Source organism: Marmota flaviventris, chromosome 2 (genome assembly GCF_047511675.1).
Source record: "Marmota flaviventris isolate mMarFla1 chromosome 2, mMarFla1.hap1, whole genome shotgun sequence".
NCBI lineage: Eukaryota > Metazoa > Chordata > Mammalia > Rodentia > Sciuridae > Marmota > Marmota flaviventris.
In genome coordinates, this window is record NC_092499.1 from 176,155,570 (window position 1) to 176,179,968 (window position 24,399).

Sequence of the window (24,399 nt, forward strand, 5' to 3'; positions counted from 1 at the left end):
TGTCACTAAGACCCAGGAAACCACAAGAAGCCCAGGCGCAGGCCCAGGGAAGGAGGCCTTGTTCCTGCAAGGTGTTCCAATTCCTTCTGAAAATGCAGCTTGAGAGACCCTTACACCTTGCTGTCTGTGCTCCTGGTTTTTATTTCACAATTTTGGAGGAAATTGCTTGTCACTCTGTCAAAGTCACTTCCTCTTGAAATAAGTGACACAGAGTGTCAGTTCTCTCCAGAGAGCAGAGTCAGGGATCTCCCAGAACAGACACTAGGACAGGAGGATCCTCAGGGCTCCACCATGTCTGTGCCTGCCTCCCGGCCCCAGCGTCCCTGTCCTGTCCTGCTGCTGACCCTCCTGCTGGGACTCACAGGTGAGTGAGCACTGTCTGGGTTGATTCCTGTGTCCTGGCCCCTGGGTCAGCTCTGCCCTTGGACTCCCAGGGACTCAGGAAAAACCCAGGCTCTGCCATGGAGGCTGGGACAGGGCATTATCATGAGCCCAGACCAAGGGTCCTGAGCACTGTCTCTGGGAGGCCTCCCCTGCAGCTGGGGCCAGAGGCATCATATAAGTTGATGCTTCAAACAGCAGTGACAAGAAAGACTTGTATATTACAATCCTTCAGCTCAGAGAACATCTCTCCAGAGCATCAGCATGTAAATCCTGAAAACTTCTGAGATAGCCAAGGTGAGGTGATCTCCTCAAGGCCATGGAGTAAGCCATCTCCCCACCTCCATCATAGTCTGGCCATGAGGTATATGACTTTGTCCCATCATTCCTTCCCCTCCATTGATTTGGTGCCTCTCACAGGCTCAGTATCCATGAGACAACTAATGCTGGATTGAAACCCTAAAATGGTGAGCTCATCATACTTTTCTCTTCATAAGTGGATTTGTCTCAGGTATTACTCACAGTAATGAAAAGTTGACTGACACAGGCTGTGACGATGTCCTTACCCTTATCTACATCATAGGGGGCCAGTGGAAGGCTCTGGGCCTCAGGAAATCTACTAAGTAATGACTTTCAATTTCTTGGACACTCACCATGGGCAAAACTCTCTTGAAATGCTGTACAGCTCGTCACGTGACCATGACACCCATAGCAGACACTCTGGTCACCCATCTTACAGCTAAGAAACAGAAGCACCAGGAGTTCCGTAGTCCTTCAAGGGCAGTGCTAGGGCTGGGGTTTGGGTGCAGATGCTCTGATCTGGAGCTCGTGGTTCACCCACCATCTTCTCAAACTCTGTGGCCCTGACCCTACATGTGGCCAGACATTGTTTTAATGGTGTGTAGCACGACATCATGGGGTCAGATGTCTGCTTCCAAAGACCTGGGGCATCTCATGCTCATCATGGGTGGTCTAGAGACCCCAAGAGGATTGGGATCTTTCTTTCCTTTCTTCTTTTTTTGAAGGCAATAAGAAGGATGCCTGGTTTAAATTTGTATATGAAATTAGTAAACGATGCATATGTAGACTGATTAACACACTTTGTACAGCTTCTGCCAATGGGCATAGAGAATGGTGGAGGAAAAGGGTTTGTGGTTTTCTTCTCCTGGGCTCTTCTACTTCCTGCCTATATCTGGCAAATAGTTCTTGTTTTACTAAATATTCAGTGTGGGAAACTCAACTTGTGGCCATTTCTACAAAATGTATCCACTGCAAATCCACTTCTGCAATGCAGGGTTGTGGCACTGAGCAGTTCACACACTAAGTACACACTGATTGTGCACTGAGCATAAAAGAGACAAAGAATTTGCCCTGTGTAGCCAAGGTACCTCTAGGGACAATGGTGGTGATCAACACACAAAAAAGAGGTAAATTGCATCACATATTGAACAGTGATCAATGTGACTTGAAAATAATCAGCGGAATAAGGGAATTGGAGAACGAGTGGGAGAAGCGCTGCAAATAGGGTGGTCTGTGCAGTCATCACTGAGAAGGGGAATTTGAGCAGAGATTAAGAGGAGGTGCAGGAGTAGCCCTGAGGTTTTCTAGCAGAAGGGCTTCCTGATAGAGAAACCCCATGTGCACAGGGCATGAGAGCAGATGTCCCTGCTGTGTTCAAGGGTGTTCCTCTCACTCTGATTGAAATGGGAGCCACTTCCAGGTGTGGAGCAGAGAGGTGAATTGCCCTGAGCTCAGGAAACTGCCTGGACTTTGCAAGGTGTGTTGTCCTTGTTCCCATGCTTTAGAGGGACACTCTGGTTAAGGGAAGGAAGGCAGCCACATCCCACTGAAGGCAGCCACATTCCTACAGTCCACAGATTTCCATTAAGTCCACTAGGTTAATTCTTAGGGCTCCAGCTAGCCATGGATCTGGGTGGGAGGTGACCCCTCTGATACCCAGGCTTTGTGTAAGGGTCTAAGCCTAGGGAAGTCACCCCATCCTGCCAGTGGGAAAGGCCAGATGGTCTAGGTTTTGCTTTATCTTCTCCTGATGATGCTTTCATAGCTGTGGGGACCAGTTGAGGTGATCAGTGTTCACAGAGCATCTAAGCCCTAGAGAGCCAAGGGGTCACCAGACATCTGTTGTTTTCATGATATGTAGACAAGTCCATGAGGGGAAGAATTTTCCAAAGCCAGGGGGCAGTTTATGATCCTGGGGAGTGGTCCAGTGTCTCCAAGGGGAATTTCTGTCTGCTTGCTTAAATGGAATAACAGGGGTGTGTGTTGGTCTTTTTATTAATTTTTTCTTCTTAGTTATACATGACAGTAGAATGTATTTTGACATATTATACATACATGGAGTATAACGTCCCATTCTTGTGGTTTTATATGCTGTGGAGTTACACTGGTTGTGCATTTATATAAGAATATAGGAAATTTATGTGCAATTCAGTCTGACTTTCCTAATCCTATCCCATCTCCCTTCCTTTTATTTCTCTTTGTCAAATCCAGTAAACTTCTGTTCTTCTCTTCTCACCCTCCCTTGTTGAGTGTTAGCCTCTGCATATCAGAGACAACATTGAGCCTTTGGATTTGTTTCAGATTGACTTACTTCACTTAGCATGATAGTTCCATGCATTTACTGGCAAATGCCTTAATTTCATTCTTGTTTATGGTGAGTAATATTCTATTATGTATATGTACCATATTTCTTTATCCATTTATTTGTTGAAGGGCACCTAGGTTGGTTCCATAGTTTACCTATTGTGAATTGGGCTGTTTTATACATTGCTGTGGCTGTGTCACTGTAGTTGCTGATTTAATATTCTTAGGGTATAAACAGTGAATTGTATTAGCTGCGTCAAATGGTAATTCTATTCCAAGTTTTCTAAGGAATCTCCATACTGCTTTACAGAGTGGTTACACCCATTTGGAGTCCCACCATTAATGTTTGAGTGTACCTTTCCCGCCCACATCCTTGCCAACATTTTATTGTGACTTGTATTATTGATAATTGCCATTCTGACTGGAATGAGATGGAATCTCACTGTAGTACTAATTTACATTTCTCTAATTGCTGGAGACGTTGAACATTATTTCATATATTTGCTTACTGAACATATTTCTTTTTCTATGAAGCAACTTATCAGTTCCTTTTCCATTTACTATCACTCTGTAGTATAATTTAAGGTCTGGTATTGTGATGCCTCCTGCTTCACTTTTCTTGCAGAGGATTATTTTGCTATTCTGGGACTCTTATTTTTCCAAATGAATTTCACAACTCCCTTTTCTATTTCTATGAAGAACACTATTGGAATTATAATATTTCCTTTTTTACCACTAAATAGGCATAATGCTTTTGGTAATATAGCCTTTTTGACACTATTACCTCTGCTTATCCAAGAATGCAGGAGATCTTTCCACACTCTAAGGACTCATTCTATTTCTTTCTTTAGTGTCTTGTACTTGTTATTGTAGAGGTCTTTCACCTCTTTTGTTAGATTGATTCCCAAATACTTTTTGAGGCCATTATGAATGGGATGGTTTTCCCAATTTCTATTTAAGTTAATTCATCACTGATATATAGGAATGCAATTTATTTATGAGTGTTAATTTTACATCCTTCTACTTTGCTGAATTCATTTCTGAGAAATGTTTTCTGGTGGAATTTTTTGGATCTTCAACATATAGAATCATGTCAGCATCAAACAGAGATGGTTTGAGTTCTTCTTTTCCTAAGCATATCTTTTTAATTCCTTTCTTCTGTCTAATTGCTCTGGGTAGAGTTTCAAGGACGATGTTGAACAAAAGTGTTGAGAGGGCATCCCTGTCTTGTTCCAGTTTATAGAGGGAATGCTGTCAGGTTTTTGTTATATAGAATGGTGTTGGACTCGTATGCTTGGATAATGTTGACGTGTGTTCCCATTATCATTAGTTTTTCTAGTGTTTTGAATATGAATTGATTCTGAATTTTGTCAAATACTTTTTCTGTGCCTATTCAGATAACAAAGTGGTCCTTTTCTTTAGGTCTATTGACATGACGAATTACGTTTATTGATTTCCATACATTCAATCAAACTTGCATCCCTGGGATGAACCTCACTTGATCATGGTGCATTACCTTTTAATATGATTTTTATGTCATTTGTCAGTATTTTATTAAGAATTTTTATCTATGCTCATCAGGAATTATAATCTGAAGTTTTCTTTCCTTGATGTGTCTTTGTCTGGTTTTGGCATAATACCAGGGTGTTACCAGCCTCATATAATGAGTTTGGAAGTTTTCTCTCCTTTTCTAATTCATGAAATTCGTTTCTATTTCAAGGATTCGTTTTATTTCTTCTTTGAAGATCTGTTCAAACTAGGCTGAGAATCCATCTGGTCTTGGGATTTTCTTTGTTGGTCAGCTCTAGATGTCATCTTCAATTTCCTTGCTTAAAATGAACTGTTTGAATATCCTATGTCTTATTCAAATTGGATAGGTCATATATGTCTCTAAATTTGTCAATGTTTCAAGGTTTTCTATTTTATTAGAGTCTATATTTTCAAAATAGTTTCTGATTATCTTTTGCATTTCGGTAGTGTCCATGGTAATATTTCCTTTTTTACCATAAGTTTTATGAGTTTTTTTCTTTCTTTTATAACTTTTGTTTCTTTTTTTCAAAGAACCAACATTTTGTTCTTCAATGTTTAAAATTTTGTTTCAATTTTATTGATTTCATCTCTTATTTAATTATTTCTTGTTCTGTGTTCGGTGTTGATTTTTTCTTGTTTTTCTAGGGCTTCACATATAATGGTTAAGTTATTTATTTTGTGATTTTATATTCTTTTCATGAATGAACTCAATGCAGTGAAATTTCCTCTTAGCACTGCCTTGACAGTGCCCCAGAGTTTTTATATATTGTATTACTCATCTCATTTACCTCTAAATATTTTTTTATTCATCCCTGATTTCCTCTGCTATCCATTGGTCACTCAAAGGTGTACTGTTTTGTCTCCAGGTGTTAGAGTAGTTTCTATTTCTTATCATTAATTTCTTATTTTATTCCATTCTCATTTCATCAACTGTGGGGTACCAGAATTAGAGGGTATATAGTTGTTTTATTCCCTCAAGCAGAATAATTCAGACAATATCTCACTTGTTAAGACAGCACCAAGCTAGAGAAGCCTGGGCTCTGGGGTTCCTGGGAGATGCTGTGAGATCCTCCCCCTATGCACAGCTACTCTGGAGACTCCAGACTGCTCCCCTAACTGGGCTCCAAGCCTAGGTTTATAGTGAATCTTTTTTTTTCATATTTTTTGGTCTGTATACAAAGTATATTCACACCATTCGTGTCATCATACATGAACTTAGGGTAATGAAGTCCATCTCATTCCACCATCTTTTCCACCCCATTCCCCTTCTATACACCTCAGACCCTTTTGCCGTATCTAGAGTTTGTCTTCCTCCCATTCTCACCACCTCCTCCATTCCCATTATATCAGAGAAAACATTCAGTATTTGGTTTTTTGGGATTAGCTAACTTCATTTAGTATTATATTCTCCATCTCCATATATTTACCTACAAATTCCATGATTTTATTCTCTTTTATTACTAAGTAATATTCCATTGTGTATGTATGCCATATTTTTTATCCATGCATCTACTGAAGGGCATCTAGGTTGGCTCCACAGTTTAGCTATTGTGAATTGTGCTACTATAAACATTGATGTGGCTGTGTCCCTGTAGTATGCTGTTTTTAAGTCCTCTGGGTGTAGACCGAGGAGAGGGACAGCTGGGTCAAATGGTGGTTCCATTCCAGTTTTTCAAGGAATCTCCATACTGCTTTCCATATTGGCTACATCAATTTGCAGTCCCACCAGCAATATATGAGTGTACCTTATCCCCACATCCTCACCAACACTTATTGTTGTTTGTCTTTATAAAAGCATCTGACAGTAGTGAGATGAAATCTTAGAGTAGTTTTGATTGGCATTTCTCTAATCTAGACATGATGAACATTTTTGATATATTTGTTGATTGATTGTATATCCTCTTCTGAAAAGTGTCGTTTCAGGTCTTTGACCCATTTATTGTTTGGGTTATTTTTTATGGTGTTTAGCTTTTTGAATTCTTTATATATCCTAGAGATCAGTGGTCTATCTGATGTGTGAGAGGTAAAAATTTGCTTCTAAGATGTAGGCTCTCTATTCATCTCACAGATGTTTCTTTTGCTGAGAAGAAACTTTCTAGTTTGAGGCCATCCCATTTATTGACTCTTGGTTTTAATTCTTGTGCTAATGGAGTCTTATTAAGTAAGTTGAGGCCTATTCCCACATGATGAAGATTAGGGCCTACTTTTTCTTCTATTAGACACAGTCTCTGGTTTATTTTAATTCCTAAGTTCTTGACCCATTTTGAGTTGAGTTTTTTGCATGGGGAGAGATAGGAGTATAATTTCAATTTGGTGCATATGGATTTCCAGTTTTTCCAGCTCTATTTGTTGAAGAGGTTTTTTTTTTCTCCAATGCATGTTTTTGGTACCTTTGTCTAATATAGGATAATTGCAATTTTGTGGGTTAGTCTCTGTGTCCTCTATTCTGTACCATTGGTCTACCAGTCTGTTTTGGTGCCATACCATGCTGTTTTTATTACTATTGCTCTGTAGTATAATTTAAGGTTTGGTATAGTGATGCCACCTGCTTCATTCTCCCTCCTAAGAATTGCTTTAGCTATTCTGGGTCTCTTATTTTTCCGGATGAATTTCATGGTTGATTTTTCTATTTCTCTGAGGAATGCCATTGGGATTTTGATCAGAATTGCATTAAATCTATATAGTGCTTTTGGTAGTATGGTCATTTCGATAATATTAATTCTTCCTATCCAAGAGGAAGGTAGATCTTTCCATCTTCTAAGATCTTCTTTGAATTCTCTCTTTAGGGTTCTGTAGTTTTCATTGTATAGACTTTTTACCTCTTTCATTAAGTTGATTTTCAAGTATTTTATCTTTTTGAGGCTATTGTAAATGGGGTAGTTTTCCTCCTTTCCCTTTCAGAGGATTTGTCACTGACATATAGAAATGCCTTTGATATATTGGTGTTGATTTTATATCCTGCTACTTTGCTGAATTCATTTACTATATCTAGAAGTTTTCTGGGAAAGCTTTTTGGGTCTTTTAGGTATAGAATCATTTCATCAGCTAGAAGTGCTAATTTAAGTTCTTCTTATATATATCCCTTCAATTTCTTTTGTCTGTCTAATTGCTCTGGCCAGTGTTTCAAAAACTATATTACATAGAAGTGGTGAAAGAGGGCATCCCTGTCTCATTCCAGTTTTTACACAGAATGTCTTCAAGTTTTCTCCATTTAAAATGAACATACTTTATATACACAGTTATGAAAAATTGTGCTCTGAATGGATAATTATGATTGTAATGCAATCCACTATTGTCATATATGTAAGAAAAACATAAACAAATGTTTTTTTTAAATAAATAGCAGCAGTAAAACAAAATAAAAAATAAAATGATGTTGGCCTGGGGCTGAGCACAGACAGATTTTACATTGTTGAGATATGTTCCCGTTATCCCTAGTTTTTTTTAGTGGTCTGAACATAAAGAGGTGTTGTATTTTGTCAAATGCTTTTTCTGCATCTATTGAGATGATCATATGATTCTTATCTTTGAGTTTATTGATGTGATGAATTACATTCCATGTGTTGAACCAACCTTGCATCCCTAGGATGAGTCCCACTTGATCATGGTGCACAATCTTTTTGATATGTTTTTGTATTTGATTTTCCAGAATTTTATTGAGAATTTTTGCATCTGTGTTCATTAGAGATATTGGTCAAAGGTTTCTTTCTTTGATGTGTCTTTGCCTGGTTTGGGAATAAGGGTGATATTGGCCTTATAGAGTGAGTTTGGAAGTGCTCTCTCTTTTTCTATTTACTGAAATAAATTGAGGAGTATTGGTATTAGTTATTCTTTAAAGGTCTTGTAGAACTTGGCTGTGTATCCATTCAGTCCTGGGCTTTTCTTGATTGGTAGGCTTCTGATGGCGTCTTTTATTTCATAACTTGATATTATTCTGTTTAAATTGTGTGTAACATCCTGATTCAACTTGGGCAAATCATATGACTTAAGATATTTGTTGATGCCTTCAGTATCTTCTATTTTATTGAAGTATAAATTTTCAAAATTATTTCTAACTATCCTCTGTATTTCTGTAGTGTCTGTTCTGATATTACCATTTTTATCATGTATGCTGGTAATTTGAGTTTTCTCTCTCCTTCTTTTTGTTAGCATAGCTAAGGGTCTGACAATTTTATTTTTAAAAAAATTTTATTTATTTTATCTTAGTTGTTCAAGACAATACAATGATCTTGACATATCATACATTTGATTCAAATAGGGTATGAATTGACATTTTTCCACGTGTACAGATTGCAGGATCAGGTTGGTTATACATCCATGTGTATACATACAGCAATCCTAGTGTCAGTTGTATTCTGCTGCCCTCCCTCTCCCCCCCTCCCCTCCCCTCCAATCCCTATTGTCTACCCATACTACTGTGACATTTATCTCTCTCTCTCTCTTTTTTCCCTTCCCTTCCCCCTCACACCATTGTATATGTATTTTGTGAACCCATGAGGTCTCCTTCCGTCTTCTGTGCATTTCCCCTTCTCCCTCCCTTTCCCTCTCTCCTCTTTTCATTATTTCATCGTAATTTTCTCATGCTCTTCCTTCCTACTCTGTTTTGAGTCACGTCCCTGATATCAGCGAAGACATTCGGCATTTGTTTTTTAGGGATTGGCTAACTTCGCTTAGCATAATTTTTTCTAGTGCCATCCATTTCCCTGCAAATGCCATGATTTTGTTATTTTTTACTGCTGAGCAATATTCCATTGTGTATAAATGCCACAATTTCTTAATCCATTCATCTGTTGAAGGACATCTGGGTTGGTTCCACAGTCTAGCTATTGTGAATTGTGCTGCTATGAACATTGATGTAGCTGTGTCCCTGTAGTATGCTCTTTTTAGGTCTTTTGGGTACAGTCCGAGAAGGGGAATAGCTGGGTCAAATGATGGTTCCATTCATAGCTTTCCAAGGAATCTCCATACTGCTCTAGAAATTGGCTGCACCAGTTTGCAGTCCCACCAGTAATGTATGAGTGTATCTTTTTCTCCACATCCTCGTCAGCACTTGTTATTGTTTGACTTCATAATGGCTGCCATTCTTACTGGAGTGAGATAGTATCTTAGAATGGTTTTAATTTGCATTTCTCTGATAGCTAGAGATGATGAGCATTTTTTGTGTGCTTGTTGATTGATTGTATATCTTCCTCTGTGAAGCGTCTGTTTAGATCTTTGGCCCATTTGTTGATTGGGTTATTTGTTTTTTTGTTGTTTAACTTTTTGAGTTCTTTGTATACTCTGGAGATTAGCACTCTATCTGAAGTGTGAGGGGTAAAAATTTGTTCCCAGGATGTAGGGTCCCTATTTATCTCACTTATTATTTCTCTTGCTGAGAAAAAAAAACTTTTTAGTTTGAATATGTCCCATTTGTTGATTCTTGATTTTAACTCTTGTGCTATAGGTGTCCTATTAAGGAATTTGGAGCCCGCTCCCACGAGATGGAGATTAGAGCCAACTTTTTCTTCTATTAGATGCAGGGTCTCTGGTTTGATTCCTAGATCCTTGATCCATTTTGAGTTAACTTTTGTGCATGGTGAGAGAAAGGGATTCAATTTCATTTTGTTGCATATGGATTTCCAATTTTCCCAGCACCATTTGTTGAAGATGCTATCCTTTCTCCATTGCATGCTTTTAGCACCTTTGTCTAATATAAGGTAGCTGTAATTTTGTGGATTGGTCTCTGTGTCCTCTATTCTGTACCATTGGTCTACCCGCCTGTTTTGGTACCAGTACCATGCTGTTTTTGTTACTATTGCTCTATAGTATAGTTTGAAATCTGGTATGGCTATACCACATGTTTCACTCTTCCTGCTTAGGATTGCTTTAGCTATTCTGGGTCTCTTGTTTCTCCAGATGAATTTCATGATTGCTTTTTCTATTTCTGCAAGGAATGCCATTGGGATTTTGATTGGCATTGCATTAAACCTATAGAGTACTTTTGGTAGTATGGCCATTTTAATGATATTAATTCTGCCTCTCCATGAACAAGGTATATATTTCCATCTTCTAAGGTCTTCTAATTTTATTTATGTTTTTTAAATACCAACATTTTGTTTTGTCAATTTTTTCAATTGCTTCTTTTGTTTCAATTTCATTGATTTCAGCTCTAATTTTAATTATTTCCAATTTTCTACTGCTTTTGGTGTTGATTTGTTCTTTTTCTAGTGCTTTAAGATGTAATGTTAGGTCAGTTATTTGTTGACTTTAACTTCTTTAAAGGAATGAACTCCATGCAATGAACTTTCCTCTTAGTACTGCCTTCATACTATCCCAGAAATTTTGATATGTTGTATCTGTGTTCTCATTTACTTTTAAGAATTTTTTGATCTCCTCCTTGATGTCTTCTGCAACCCATTAATCCAGTAGCTTATTATTTAGTCTCTTGGTGTTGGAGTATTTTATTTTTTATTTTATCACTGATTTCTAACTTTATTCCATTATGATCTGATAGAATGAAGGATAGTATCTCTACTTTTTTATATTTGCTAAGATTTGTTTTGTGGCATAATATATGGTCTATTTTGGAGAAGGATCTATGTGCTGATGAGAAGAAAGTGTATTCATACATTGAAGAATAAAATATTCTATATATGTCAGTTAAGTCTAATTTATTGATTGCATTATTGAGGTCTATCGTTTCTTTTTTAGCTTTTGTTTGGAAGATCTATTCAGTGGTAAAAGAGGTGTGTTAAAGTTACCCAAAATTATTTTGTTGTGGGAAATTTGACTCTTGAACTTGAGAAGAATTTGTTTGATGAACATAGATGCTCCATTGTTTGGGGCATATATATTTATAGTTGTTATGTCTTGTTGGTGTATTGTTCCCTTGAGCAGTATGTAGTGTTCTTATTTATCTCATTTGATTTCATTTAGCTTGAAGTCTACTTTATTTGATATTAGGATGGAAAACCCCTGCTGCTTCCACAGTCCATGGGAGTGCTATGATTTTTCCCAACCTTTCACCTTCAGTCTGTAAATGTCTTTTTTTATGAGATGAGACTCCTGGAGGCAACATATTGTTTTGTTTATTTGGTTGTTTGTTTTGATCAAGTCTTCTTGCCTATGTCCTTTGATTGGTGAGTTTAGGACATTAACATTCAGGGTTATTTCTGAGACATGATTTGTAATCCTAGCCATTTTTGTTTATTTTTGGTATTTAACTTGACTTAATTTCTCCTTTGATTAGTTTTTTATTTCGTGTAATAGCTCCCTCAGCTGATTATCATTGTTGTTTTTATTTCCTCTTCATGGAATGTTTTGCCAAGGATGTTCTGTAGTGTGGACTTCTACCTGTAAATTCTTGTGGCTTTTGTTTATCATGAAAGGTTTTTTTTCATCATCAAATCTAAAGCTTAATTTTTCTGGATACAAGATTCTTGTTTGGCATCCATCTTATTTCAGAGCTTGATATATGTTGTTCCAGGACCTTCTAGCTTCCAGGGTCTGAGTTGAAAAATCTGCACATAAGCTAATTGGTTTCCCCCATATGTAATCTGATTCCTTTCTCTCATGGCATTTAATATTCTCTCCTTATTCTGTATGTTAGGCATTTTTATCATAATGTGTCTTGGTATGGATCTGTTGTGATTTTCTGCATTTGGCGTACTGTAAGTCACTTGAATTTGATTATCCAATTCATTATTTGTGTTTGAAAAGTTTTCTGATATTATTTCATTGAACAGATTGTTTGTTCTTTAGTTTTGAAATTCTGTGCCATCCTCTATCCCAGTAACTCTTATATTTGGTCCTTTTATGATACTCCATATTTCTTGAATGATCTGCTCATGGTTTCTTATCATTTTCACTGTGTGGCATTATTCTTTTCAAGATTACATATTTTGTCTTCATTGTCTGATGTTCTGTCTTACAAATGGTCTACTCTGTTGGTGATGCTTCAATTAAACTTTAATTTGGTTTATTGTTTCTTTCATTTCAAGAATTTCTGTTTGTTTGTTTGTAGAACCTCTATCTCCCTATTATTCTTTTGTTTCCTATGTTTGTTTGTGTAGCTCTTCGTCGAAATGATCTTTTGCTCCCTGTATTTGCTCTCTTATATCATCCTTTAATCACAGAACATTTTAATTATGTACATCCTGAACTCCTTATGTGTCTTTCTTATGCTCTGCTGGCCATGGACTGTAATAATGTGGTATCTTGGTTTGTTTGGGGCACTTTCTTCCCTTGTCTTTTCATGTTATTCATTTGTCTTCCCTTCTAGCTCTGCAGATCCAAGGTGTTACCATTTTTACCCTATAGGATTATAGTGCCCCTGTAGGGTTCCAATACCTCTCCTTTGAGGCAAAAGGCAATATTAACAGATCCCAATATAAAAAATATACAGTCTAAAAACAAATAGTTGCTATTAAGACATTTACACTTTGGTCACAATATACATAGATGTTGAATTCAATTATTATCTACAATATAATCCATAGGTTTGTAAAAGCATTTACAGTTTCTGACAGTGAACAAAGAACTGGGAGTGAGTTATAGGATGATATACTGAGGAGGTAGAAGGTGAGGAAATAGAGTTATTATATCTTAAGAAGTGTGAAAGAGAAATCTAAAGAAGAAGGTTAGTAGCAGAATAGAAAGGAAGTAATTTTGGGTAGACAAGTAAGTGGGAAGACAGTAGAGTACATAAAACAAACACACATATGTATTAAGAAAAATTTTAAAAATGTTAAAATAGTAAAAATTGGAGGGAAAAAAAGAATATACAACACAACTGTAATATATTATTCAATCGTCCCAGTCCTCAAAATCCAAATTCATGCAGAGTACTTGGTTTCACATATGTTGGGGATGTAAAGGCAGGAGAAAGAGAGGGAGAAGAAAAAGGAAAAAATAATAATCTCCAAGGAAGAAACCAGGTGTGTTTTGGTTGAAGATCAGGATCTTTCCTGCTTCCCTTCTCATCCAATAGGTGGGTCGTCTGTTGTTAGATGGTATCTCCACCCTCAGTACAGTGAAGGAAACCAGGGTGGGAGGGTTGGTCCTGGGTGGAGGGTACCAGGGAGTGGGGTGTGGCACCCACAGGTCCCCAGAGGGAGAGTGCACCTCAAGGATCTCTTTTTGGGCCCACTCATGTGATGTGAGCACCTGGACTTATCTCCTTATCTCGCCTGAAGACCTCCCAGTTCCTGGTCTCTATGTTAGTCTCTAAACTCTATCTGACTCACGCTTTCCATTATTAGTTCCTAATAAGGGACTTTTCTCTCTGGGGGTCTTGTTTGGGGCACTTTGGCAACATTGTGCATCTGCTGATAAGAGCTGTTTTGTGTTGAGCAGTCACTGTCCCAGGCTAGTAGCTGCTGGGGAGGAAGGGTGGAAACTGGGTATCTGGATGTGGATCATTAGGTCCAGCTGAAGCCTACCAAACAGCTGATGAAGGAGCGGCAACTGAGTCAAAAAGAGACCTCCAGAGATCAGTTTCAGAGAACTCAATTCCTTTTGTTATTGCAGAGGAAAGTTTGTATGCATAGTCTGTGACTTGGAAGATTCATCTGAGGGTCGAATGACCAAAGAGCTAGCAACATGCTTATGAGTGGCAACCAATGGGCTCAATGGTCAATGGCAGAAAAGCAGAAGGAAAGGGACGTGCTATGCATCTATGGGAGGCCAGATTCCCACGGTGATGGGGCTGAGTGCAGTTAATGTGCTAATACAGTATCCGGATTCAGTGTGCTGGACCCTGAGAGTCCCTCACATAGGCAACATAGGCTGCTTTCCAACTCATGAGCCCAGCACCTGGCCAGCCAGAGTTCCAAGCAGGGCATTGCGCCCACTAGATATGGTAATGAGGTGACCCAAATAAAGGCGGCTGCTTTCAGCAATGGGGTGTCGGGTCGGGTTGGGGGAATCAGGCAATGGCATTAGGCAATGTGTTCAAAGACGAACTGGTTATCTTCAGGCCCTTGTGAAGTTCCCAGATGCAGGCAGGATACCATGCATAGGAGACTATCTCCATTGTTGTGAAGTCCTAAGATGGAGGAAACCAGGTGAGTACCATGTGGTTAAATGAAGGTCCACACAGAAGTGGTGGCCAGAGTTCCTGAACATGGGAAGCTACCAGGAGTCCTGCATGGGAGCAGCATACTATATTTCTGCTCAGATAGGTGGCCAAAGGTTCTGCACTGGTGCTGATGCTGGTGATCCCACTTGGGCACCCAGTAGTCCTGCCCTGGCAAGTAGTTGGGAGATCTACTTTGAAATTGAGGTCTGGAGCCCTGCAAATACACAGTGGCCATTACTTCTGTGAGGAAGCAGAACTATCACTCTCAGAGAAGCAGTACTCTCACTACTTGAGTCCCAGGTGAGAGAGCAACACAGAATGTTGCCTTCCTCTGGCCTGCCATCTTGGATCCCCCCAAAGTTAATCCTTATAGCAGCTATGATGCTGACACACTTTGGAACTTCTCTCATCATTGCTCTGAAAATGGGAAAATGCTAGGGGATTTTGTTCCTCTTTATTTTTAATATTTTGTGTTTTTTGGATTTGGAGCACATCTGAACTTTACAAAATAATGGGCTTCCCTTGGCATTTTTATACACGCATATAATATAATATGATCAAATTCACTCCCTAATGCTGCTAATACCTCTCTGCACACCCACCAGCAGGGTTTCTACTTCAAATCACATTCCCACACAAGAGCACTGGTCAATAGCCAAATCACAGGTCTGATGTTCCAGATTCCAATAGTAGGATGCTGCAGCTGGGGTCAAGGCTAGGAACTGGTATCTCAGTCTGCATTCTTGGGGTTGGGATGGGAGCAGTACTCTAAGGTGGAGAGCATTATAAGCTCTCTTAAAAAGGAACAGAGAGCTTCACAAAGCAGGGCACAAGACAGCCAGCAGGCCAGAGACCTGTGCAACACGGTGGAGCCATTGGGGACAGTCAGCTAGTAAGGCATGAGCAATCAGAGGCTATGTCCAAAGGACTTTGCCTCTGACTTTAGAACTTCCCTCCCTCATCTCCACTGTGTGGTCACTGGGAGGGTTAATCCCACTGATGAGCCACCCAAGGACCTTGCCAACAGAGTTGTGGGAACTGCACCTGGAAAGTCACCATAAATTAAGGATTTTTCAGGAGCACAGTTTCTAGACAGAACTCCTGGGCAAGTGCCTGGTTGGGCGTCCCTGCAGAGCACACAAGCAAACTTGTAAGGGATTCCACAGGCATGTGTTAATTCCACTAGATCCCAGTCCAGGAAGAACCACAGGGTTGAGAATGGCTTATCTCATTGATGTACTTGTTGGCTGAATGAAGTGTTCACATCTGTTTGTGGGGAAACTGAGACACCAGTAAACTTAAAACATTTATAATATATTTATTTTTTGGTATACCTTGTCCTTATTATCTACAGTACTTTCATTTCTGCCTAATGGCCTCCTTTCCAATTTCCTGCAGGACATTTCTAGAGGTAGTGCCCTACTCAGTTTTCATTATCTGGAAATATCTTCCTTTCTCATTTATGTTGGAAGGACAGTTGTGCCAGGTATAGAATTCTTGATACAATTTTATTCAATACTTTAGATCAATCTTCTTACTGCCTCTGATTCCCGTCAAACCTCAGGAAGCTCTCCAGTATCTGGTATCTGGTAGTCATGCCTCTCTTTCTGCTTCAGTATTTTCTGCTTTACTTTAATTTTAGCAGATTGGGTTCCAATGTGCCTCAGTGTGGGTCTGCTCACGTTAATAATTCCTGGAGTTTGTTCAATATCTTGGATTAGAACATTCATGTACTTGATTATACTCAAGATCGTAGAGAACATTTCTCTCAAATAACCTTTTTTAATTTTTTTTTCTTTCTTGTATCCCATGGACTCTCATGTCAATGCTCTTTCTGATATGGAGAATGGACTCTAGGTTCTTTTTAAGATTCCGAGTTTTTATTTATTTTGTTTTTGTTTTTCTGAATTGAGATTCAGCAATGTCAATGGAATCACATTTTGTGATTTTTTTCAACTCCCTGTTCAAACCTGTTGTGGAATCTCCAGTGAACTTCTGAGTTAATTAATATTATCAACTCCCAAATTTCTGTTTTAATATTTCTATACATTCTCTATCTTTGTTGATGTTCTCAATTTGCTGATCATATTTCAGATTTTCTTTTCCACTTCATCCAAATTTTCCAGGAGCATGTTGGACACAGCTGCTTCACAGTGCTTGTCTCTTTTCAGGTGGGGCCCAATAGATCACTAGGGTCCTGAGGAGAAGGAGACAGGAGGGTAAGAGTTAGGGAAGGATATGGGATGGGGAGGCAAGAGGGAGGAGGAACAGGAGGATGGGAAACAGGGGGAAGCAGCTCAGGTGTGGAGAGCAGGGAACAGCCTCCTAAGGAAACAGCCCTCACGAGGACCCCTGGGTAGAGGCCCAGTGACAGCGAATTTGAACATCTAATGTTCACGACCATAACCTGATAGATTTCTGTTGCTGTAGGCACTAGGTGTGCAGTCCTTAGTCACAGCAGCATTAGAAACTTACACAAGGTGGTTGTACTGTGGGGAGATATGCCAGGGGCTTCAGCAATGTTCCATTTCTTACTTGAACTGCACGTTCATTGCTGTATGCACCATGATCACTCCAGGCTGAGGAAACCCCATCATGAGCTGGAATCTCTGTGGAACAGGGAAACTGAAGCAAGACTCATGTCAAATGCATGTCCCACTAACTGTACCCACCACTTCCCCAAAACTCAGGAAACCCAAGAGGCACAGGACCCCACCCAGTGTCATGGTCTATAAAGTACCACTGACCTTGTGGTCAGAAAGGGAAGAGCAACAGTTAGTGACACATGAGAGCTCAGGGAAGGACTCAGGCCTTCAGTCCCCTCCCTCCTCCTTGCTCAGGGCTCTGGGCCTCAGGGGCAGGTGTCTCACAGTGTGGAGGTGCAGGCCAGGGGAGGCTCAGTGTGAGGACACGCCCTGTGCTGAGCTCAAGGCCACTCTGTGGGCACTCAGTCAGTGACAGGCTTTGCTGATACCACGTGATAAACCAAGAGGATCCCCAGGATGAACAGTGACCACCCTGTGTCTCCCCCCAGGAGCGGCTGCACAGGAGCTGCAGGTGATCCAGTCTGAGAAGCCAGTGTCTGTCGCTGCTGCTGGAGAGTCGGCCACTCTGCACTGCACTGTGACCTCCCTGCTCCCTGTGGGGCCCATCATGTGGTTTAAGGGGGCAGGGCCAGGCCGGGAGTTGATCTACAACTTCAAAGAAGGCCACTTCCCCCGAGTCACAAATCTCTCAGATGTCACAAGGAGGGACAACAGGTACTTTTCCATCCGCATCGGTAATGTCACCCCAGCAGACGCCGGCACCTACTACTGTGTGAAGTTCCAGAAATCGACCCCTGTTGATAAGGAGTACAAGTCTGGACCAGGCACCGAGTTGTCTGTGCGAGGTGAGTGCAGCTGCCTCCTCCTTCCTGGGGTGGGACAGGAGGTCAGGGGTCACGCCCTCAATCCTGGGGTCACAGCTGAGAAGCAGGAGCAGCACTGGGTCCTCATGTCATACATGCTGTCACCCCTTCTGCAGGTCAGGGAGGCAGAGGCCTGTGGAGGCCGTGCTATTTGGTCCAGGCTCCATGGCTGGCAAATGGGGGGCATCTGCACCCCTCACCTGCCTGCTCCACAGCCCTGACCTTTTCCAGTTTGGCCCAGCCCTGTGGCTCCCCAACTGAGGGCTCTGAGGGTTTGAGGGACTTGCCAATCAGAGCCAGACCACGTCTGCTGCCTTCAGAGAGCACTGCCCTTGTGGGGGTGAGCCTTCTCTTTATACCACAAGCACCCAGGACCTACTGTGTGCCAATCTGTACTCTGGATGCTCTAGAAAGAGCCAGGAGCAGGACAGGTAAAGTTCTCCTCCCACAGGCTACTGTTCCTGTCCCTCCCTGAGGACCAGGCCCTCCAGAGCAGGGAGGGGGCAGGGCATGCTTTCCTTCCTTCCCCTCCTGGAACAGCACCTGAGAGGATTCTGACAGCCTCAGGTTCCCTGTAGACCTGGGGCCCTGGTGGAGGAGCTGCCAAGAGGTTGGGGCCTTTGTCCTGGGTCTGCCTGTATATTCCCATGTTCCAGGGACCAGCCCTCATGGGCACTGCTGGGCAGGTGCAGAGCTGGGTCACTCACCAGGCACGTGCCCATGTGGGTGACATAGGGGTTCCAGGTTCAGGAAGCACAGGTGCTCACTTTCTGTTTTCTGAGAGGCCCTGCATGCTCTCCCTAAGCCACAAGGCTGAGGTGGTCAGCACACATGGACCTTCACACCTGTGCCCACCCCTGTTGACCCTGGGGAGCTGGAGGCCCAGGCAGCCCTCTCTCACACAGCACATTAATGCCAGGAGGGGACAGAGCCCAACCTGACTCCAGCCCAGGCTTCTACTGCCCTGGGAATAGACACTGTCCCCACAGAGGAGCCAGGGCACAGGAGGGGCTCAACACAGACCCTGACCTGACCCACTGGCAGGGAGCAGCATCTCTACTCCTCATCTATCTCCCAAGGTTCAGGAAGCCAGTCACATGCACACCCTGAAGCTCACAGTGACTGGAGAACCTCTCCTGAGTGTCAGCCATGATCTCCTTCCACAGGGAGATGCCCCAGCAGGACACACAGAGCTGCTCCATTGTTTGAAGAAGGGCAAAAGACTTCTCCCTGAGCAGATGTTACAGTTGTTCTTACTGTTGTGGGGGGTGGGGTCGGGGGCTCCCCACTGGCTGTGCATAGGAATCACGTGGGAAACTGAGGATGGAAATTTTAGACCCAGGATTCACCTTGACATTTTGTTTTAAAAATTCCAACATGGGTCTGGGCATCCGAAGATTTTACTCCAGAAGGTTCTAACACACAGCCAGGGCTCTCGACCACTGAGATTGATGTCTTGAAGACACAAAAGGGAAGTTGGGTTTTTTTCCTCAACATGGGAGTCCTTCTCAGTGTGGATGCTTCAGAACATCACGTGCTGGGCTCAGCTCTCTGGGGCCCTTGGCAGGGTCTCCCAACAGAGCCCACTCAGATCCAGCATCTGCCTGGAGCCCACATGTGATATGTGTCTGAACAGGAGCTGGAGCCAGCAAGTCCTGGCTCTTCAGCACACAGCCCCCCCTGCCTTGATGACCTAAACTGTCACTGAGGTGTCTGTCCCTTGTCCCTTCATAGCGCCCCACTTTATGGAAACAGCTTCTCTGGATGAAACCCCTGTGATGCTGTTCATGATGTGGGAAGCACTTTGCCACCTTGTTTCCTGTGGGGACTCTTAAGAGCACAGGGAGAGGGCAGGTGCAGCACAGTGGTGGATGCCTGCTGAGCACACCTGAAACCCTGGGTAGACTCTCAGTATGGGTGGGTGTGTGTGTGTATGTGTGTGCAAAAGAACAGGCAGAGCACCATCCTCTGTGGGGCATCTGCTCCTCCTCTCACTGGGGTTCTCCTGGCAGCTGCATAACAGGATGGAGACAGTTCCTGGGATCCCCCACTGCATTTGTTGTTAAACAATGAATGTGTGATTTTAGAAGGCAACAATAGCAGCCACAGATATCATTTATTGGGCACCTACTCCATTCCCTTGCCTTCACCCTAGTCTTGCAGGGTACTGCTTTTAAGAACTCTCTAATGGGCTGGGTTGTGGCTCAGCAGTAGAGAGCTTGCTTTGCACATGCGAGACCCTGGGTTCAAACCTCAGCATCACATAAAAATAAATAAGTGAAATAAAGGTATTGTGTCCAACTACAACTAAACAATAAATATTTAAAAAGAAAGAACTCTCTTTAGAAGGAGACGTTGAGGTTCAGCAGAAAAAGAACAGGTGTTACCTTGTACTCTTGTGTGGATGACAGGAGTCTTATTTCTTCCCTCTTCCCCACCGTGGTGCCCTTGGCCAGCCATGTCCCTCTCTGAGCCTTGATCCATAATGGGCTCTCATTAGGACCCCCTCACGGAACAGGTGGGGATACAAGAACTGAGGGGCTCCGAGCTCTGGCCAGCATCAGGAAGCTTATCAGCTCCTGATAAGTGGCCACTGACTAGGGTCTCTAACTCCCCTAGGGACTTCCAGGATACTAGTGTCTCTGTGACTCCATTTCTTCAGTGACACCTCCATATTGTGCACTCCAATGTTGGGCGCATGTCAGGCAGGGAGGTCAATATTTGCTGATACAAACCTTCATTATTTCTGCACCTGGTGACAGCTATAGAAGGTGCTGGGTGATGATGAGCAATCTGGAGACACCAAAGGACACATCTGAAACCTGGCCATAGGCATACAGCCTCCTGATAATTTTGTCTGAGTGCCCTCAGGACCTGCTCAGGGGCCTGAATCTGCATGTCTTAAAAGTAGTCATCAGTTATTAAGGTAGCCCTGTGCCTTCCTCTGCATTCAATGACCTGTGACTCCGATGCAAAAGTGACCAGGAAAGCCCAGACTCAGAAAAGCACCCCTTCATTTTCTCCCTCTCAAATCCAGGACTGGCTAGATGAGGCCCATGGCATATTGGTAGAAAGAGGAACAATTGGGGTGAATTCATAACCACCTGTGGAAGAGCCCTGCACAGAATAAAGTCTGGAAGAAGAATGAACCTGGGTTTGTTTGTTTGTTGTTTGTTTGTTGTTTGTTTGTTTTGTTTTGTTTGTTTATATTTTGGGGGTTTTTTTGGTACTGAGGATTGAAACCAGGGGCACTTTAATATTAACCTACATCCTCAGCCCTTTTTACTATATATTTTGAGGCAGGTTCTTGCTATGTTTCCCAGTCTGGTCTGGACATTGCAGTCCTCCTGCCTCAGCCTCCCCAGTCTCTGGACAACACGCCCTACAGTTTGCTGAGATTCCAGGGGCAGTTCTGTGTGATCCAAAGCCAACTGTGCTCAGTGTGGCCAGGGAGGAGATTTGCCAACCACCCCACTCCACAGATGAGGTGCTGGGCCAGGTCTCAGCATGGAGAGCTGGTTCCCATGTTGATGGTGGTTTCATGGTGACATTTGTCCCCTGCATTTGTTTCTAAAAATGACCACCCCTAGTGTCAAGCATTCCAGGTCAGGCCAGCAGAAAACAGTTGTTAACAAAGAGTGAGACAGGGCTGTGAGGTCCTCCCTGGGCCCAGGTTGGTAGCAGTGCCCTGGTGCTGAGAGGAAGGCTCTGACCTCAGGCTGGAGCAGCACCTGGGCTGACGTTCCTCACTGTGTTGCTACACAGCTGTGCTCTCCTAGGAGGGTAGGGACACCACACAGGGAGGAGCTCAGTGCCCAGAGATCTTTATTTGGAGCATTAAAAAAAGTATGTCTTGTCATTTCTGGTGTAGCCCAGTGACAGAGCATGTGCTTAGCATCCACCTGGGGATGATTCCCAGCACAACAACAAATAGTAATAATAATAAAAATAATTACATGGAGAAAGATTCTTCACAGTGTCACTCACTTGTGGTCAGAGAGTGTCTCCCAATCACCTGACTCGCCTGTCACTGCTCCACTGTAGCCAGACTTTCTCCTCCTGTGGTGTCGGGTCCTGTGAACAGGGCCACATCTGGGCAGATGGTGAGCTTCACCTGGGAGTCCCACGGCTTCTCCCCAAAAACATCACCCTGAACTGGTTCGAAAATGGGAATGAGCTCTCACACACCCAGACCAGCGTGGACCCCAGGGGAGAAACTGTGTCCTACAGTATGTCCAGCACAGCCCAGGTGACCCTGGCCCCTGGGGACATCCACTCTCAGGTCATCTGCCAGGTTGCCCATTTCACTTTGCAGGGGGAGCCTCGTCTTTGAGGTACTGCCAACCTGTCTGACACCATTCGAGGTACAGAACCCTTCTCCTGACTCCAGTCTATACCTGGCCACCCAGCCTGTGGCTTCCCAGGGGCCTTTGCTCCAGGACTTTAGTGGTCTGGCTCTAATTCCCAGCAATGCTGCCCACCTGCATGCATGTATGGTTTTATGCCTTGTGGCCAGCATGTGCTTGGTGGCTTCATTTCATTGACCAGCAGCTACTAACATAACTGAGCTCCTACCAGATCTAACTTCCTGCAGGCCAGGAGATGTGCCGGTCAACCTCACTCACTTTTACCCTAAGAGGAGCTGCTGGTCTCTTGACACCTGTGGGTGACAGGCCCTGTGGTTACTGATTCACTCCCATGCAAAGTCCCAGTGTCTGAGGCCCTGCTGCATGCCTGTCCCTGTCCCAAGGGAGGCCCCTGCCATGCTGGGAGGAGCTCAGCATCTGTGCCATAAAGTCACAATTTCTGCCTGTGCTTTTTCAGTTCCACCCACCGTGGAGGTCATTCCACTGCTCACCATGGCAGGGAACCAGGTGAACGTCACCTGCCAGGTGAAGCACTTCTACCCCCAGAGACTACAGCTGACCTGGGTGGAGAATGGAAACTTGTACAGCACAGAAACAGGCTCAACCCTGTCAGAGAACAAGGACGGGACCTTCAACCTGATGAGTTGGCTGCTGGTCAACTCCTGTGTGCACAGGGAGGATGTGACATTCACCTGCCGGGTGGAGCATGACGGGCAGCCAGCCACCACCAGGAACTACACCCTGCAGGTCTCTTCAAGCTTCAGGGAGCAAGGTATGGACAATACCCCGGGTGAGGCCCACATCCCAGCTGATTGAATGCTTTAAACTTCATCTTGACTCTGTGTGTTGTGATGTGAGAGCAGTGACCCCCCTTCCCACAGGGCACCCAGAGCCTGGGAACAGCAGCGTCTTAGTCAGCGCCCCACACCCACACTCTGAGGGTCTCCTCTGTTGGGTTGGGCACACATCTCATGGGGCCTTCAAACAGGGACACAAAGGAAGAAGGGGGGAATGGGCCTGTCCTTGAATCTGCCACTTGCCTTCTTCACCTGACATTTGTCAAGTCCTAATTGCCCTCCCCCCTCACCCTCACTTTCCACCCACCATGGAGGTCACCAAAAAATTTGCAGTGACACAGAACCAGGTGACCGGCACCTGCTAAGAAAATAAGTTCTATCCCCTGATTTTGCATGTGACCTGGTGGGAAAATGGAAACGTGTCCAATATGGAAACCACCTCAGTCCTCACTGAGACCATGGATAGGACCTTTAACCCCATGAGCTGACTCCTGGAGAACTCCTGTACCCAGAGTAGGGACATGGTGGTCACCTATCAGGTGGTCATAAAGGCCAGCCAGCCACCTCCAGACACCATAGATTGGATATCTCCACTTCTCAGAAGGAGCAGGGGACAGACACCTCCCTGGCCAAGCTCAGTGTCTAAGCCCAGTGGGTCAGGAGGTTGGTGCAGGAGGAAGGCAAATGCCAAATTAGCTTCTGCAACTTAGTGGGGCCCTAAGCAACTCATCGAGACTGTTTCTAAATAAAATACTGAAAAGTTCTGGGAATGTGGTTGAATGAATAAGCACCTCTGGGTTCAATATGCAATACCAAAAATTAAAAAAAAAATTCCCTTGTGTCCATTCCGGAGACTGGTTCTTTTCTATCTTGTTTTTTTTTTTTTCTTTTCTTTTATTATTTTTTATTTATTTATTTTTTGGGAGTTGCTAAAGGTAGTATTCCTCTTCATTGTAGAATAATTCTCAAGTCTATAATTATATACCAGAACCTTACCTTAACATGAAGCCTCCCACTTGTCACCACCAAGAGTGTCCACTGTGAAGAGCTTGGTCCATCTCTCCATGGATCCTCTGACATAAACAGATATTAGAGAAGAAGGAGAGGGAGGGGAACCCTCCTGTCCTACTCTTCAGCCTCTTGTCTGTCCACCTACCAGTTGCTCTCTTCTCCTTCCTCAGGGCCTCTCTCTCCTACTTACCCTGCTGACCTCTGCCCAGCTTCTATTCCATATTAGAATTTTCCATACACATC

General features: G+C 42.9%; 2 protein-coding genes across 3 annotated transcripts in view; both read left to right on the plus strand.

The window, feature by feature from the left end:
• Positions 1 to 24,399, plus strand: part of LOC114106959 (signal-regulatory protein beta-1-like) — a 355,204-nt gene that overhangs the window by 325,565 nt on the left and 5,240 nt on the right. The window lies entirely within an intron of this gene.
• Positions 226 to 21,130, plus strand: LOC139704762 (signal-regulatory protein beta-1-like). Of its 2 annotated transcripts, none has more exons than XM_071608814.1 (3): positions 226 to 364; positions 17,607 to 17,963; positions 21,019 to 21,130. In XM_071608814.1, the coding sequence occupies exons 1-3, from the start codon at positions 292 to 294 to the stop codon at positions 21,030 to 21,032; spliced, it is 444 nt and encodes a 147-aa protein (XP_071464915.1). In that variant the 5' UTR covers positions 226 to 291; the 3' UTR covers positions 21,033 to 21,130. The 2 variants fall into 2 exon arrangements, with proteins under 2 accessions (XP_071464915.1, XP_071464914.1); XM_071608813.1 differs by lacking the exon at positions 21,019 to 21,130 and adding an exon at positions 19,148 to 20,268.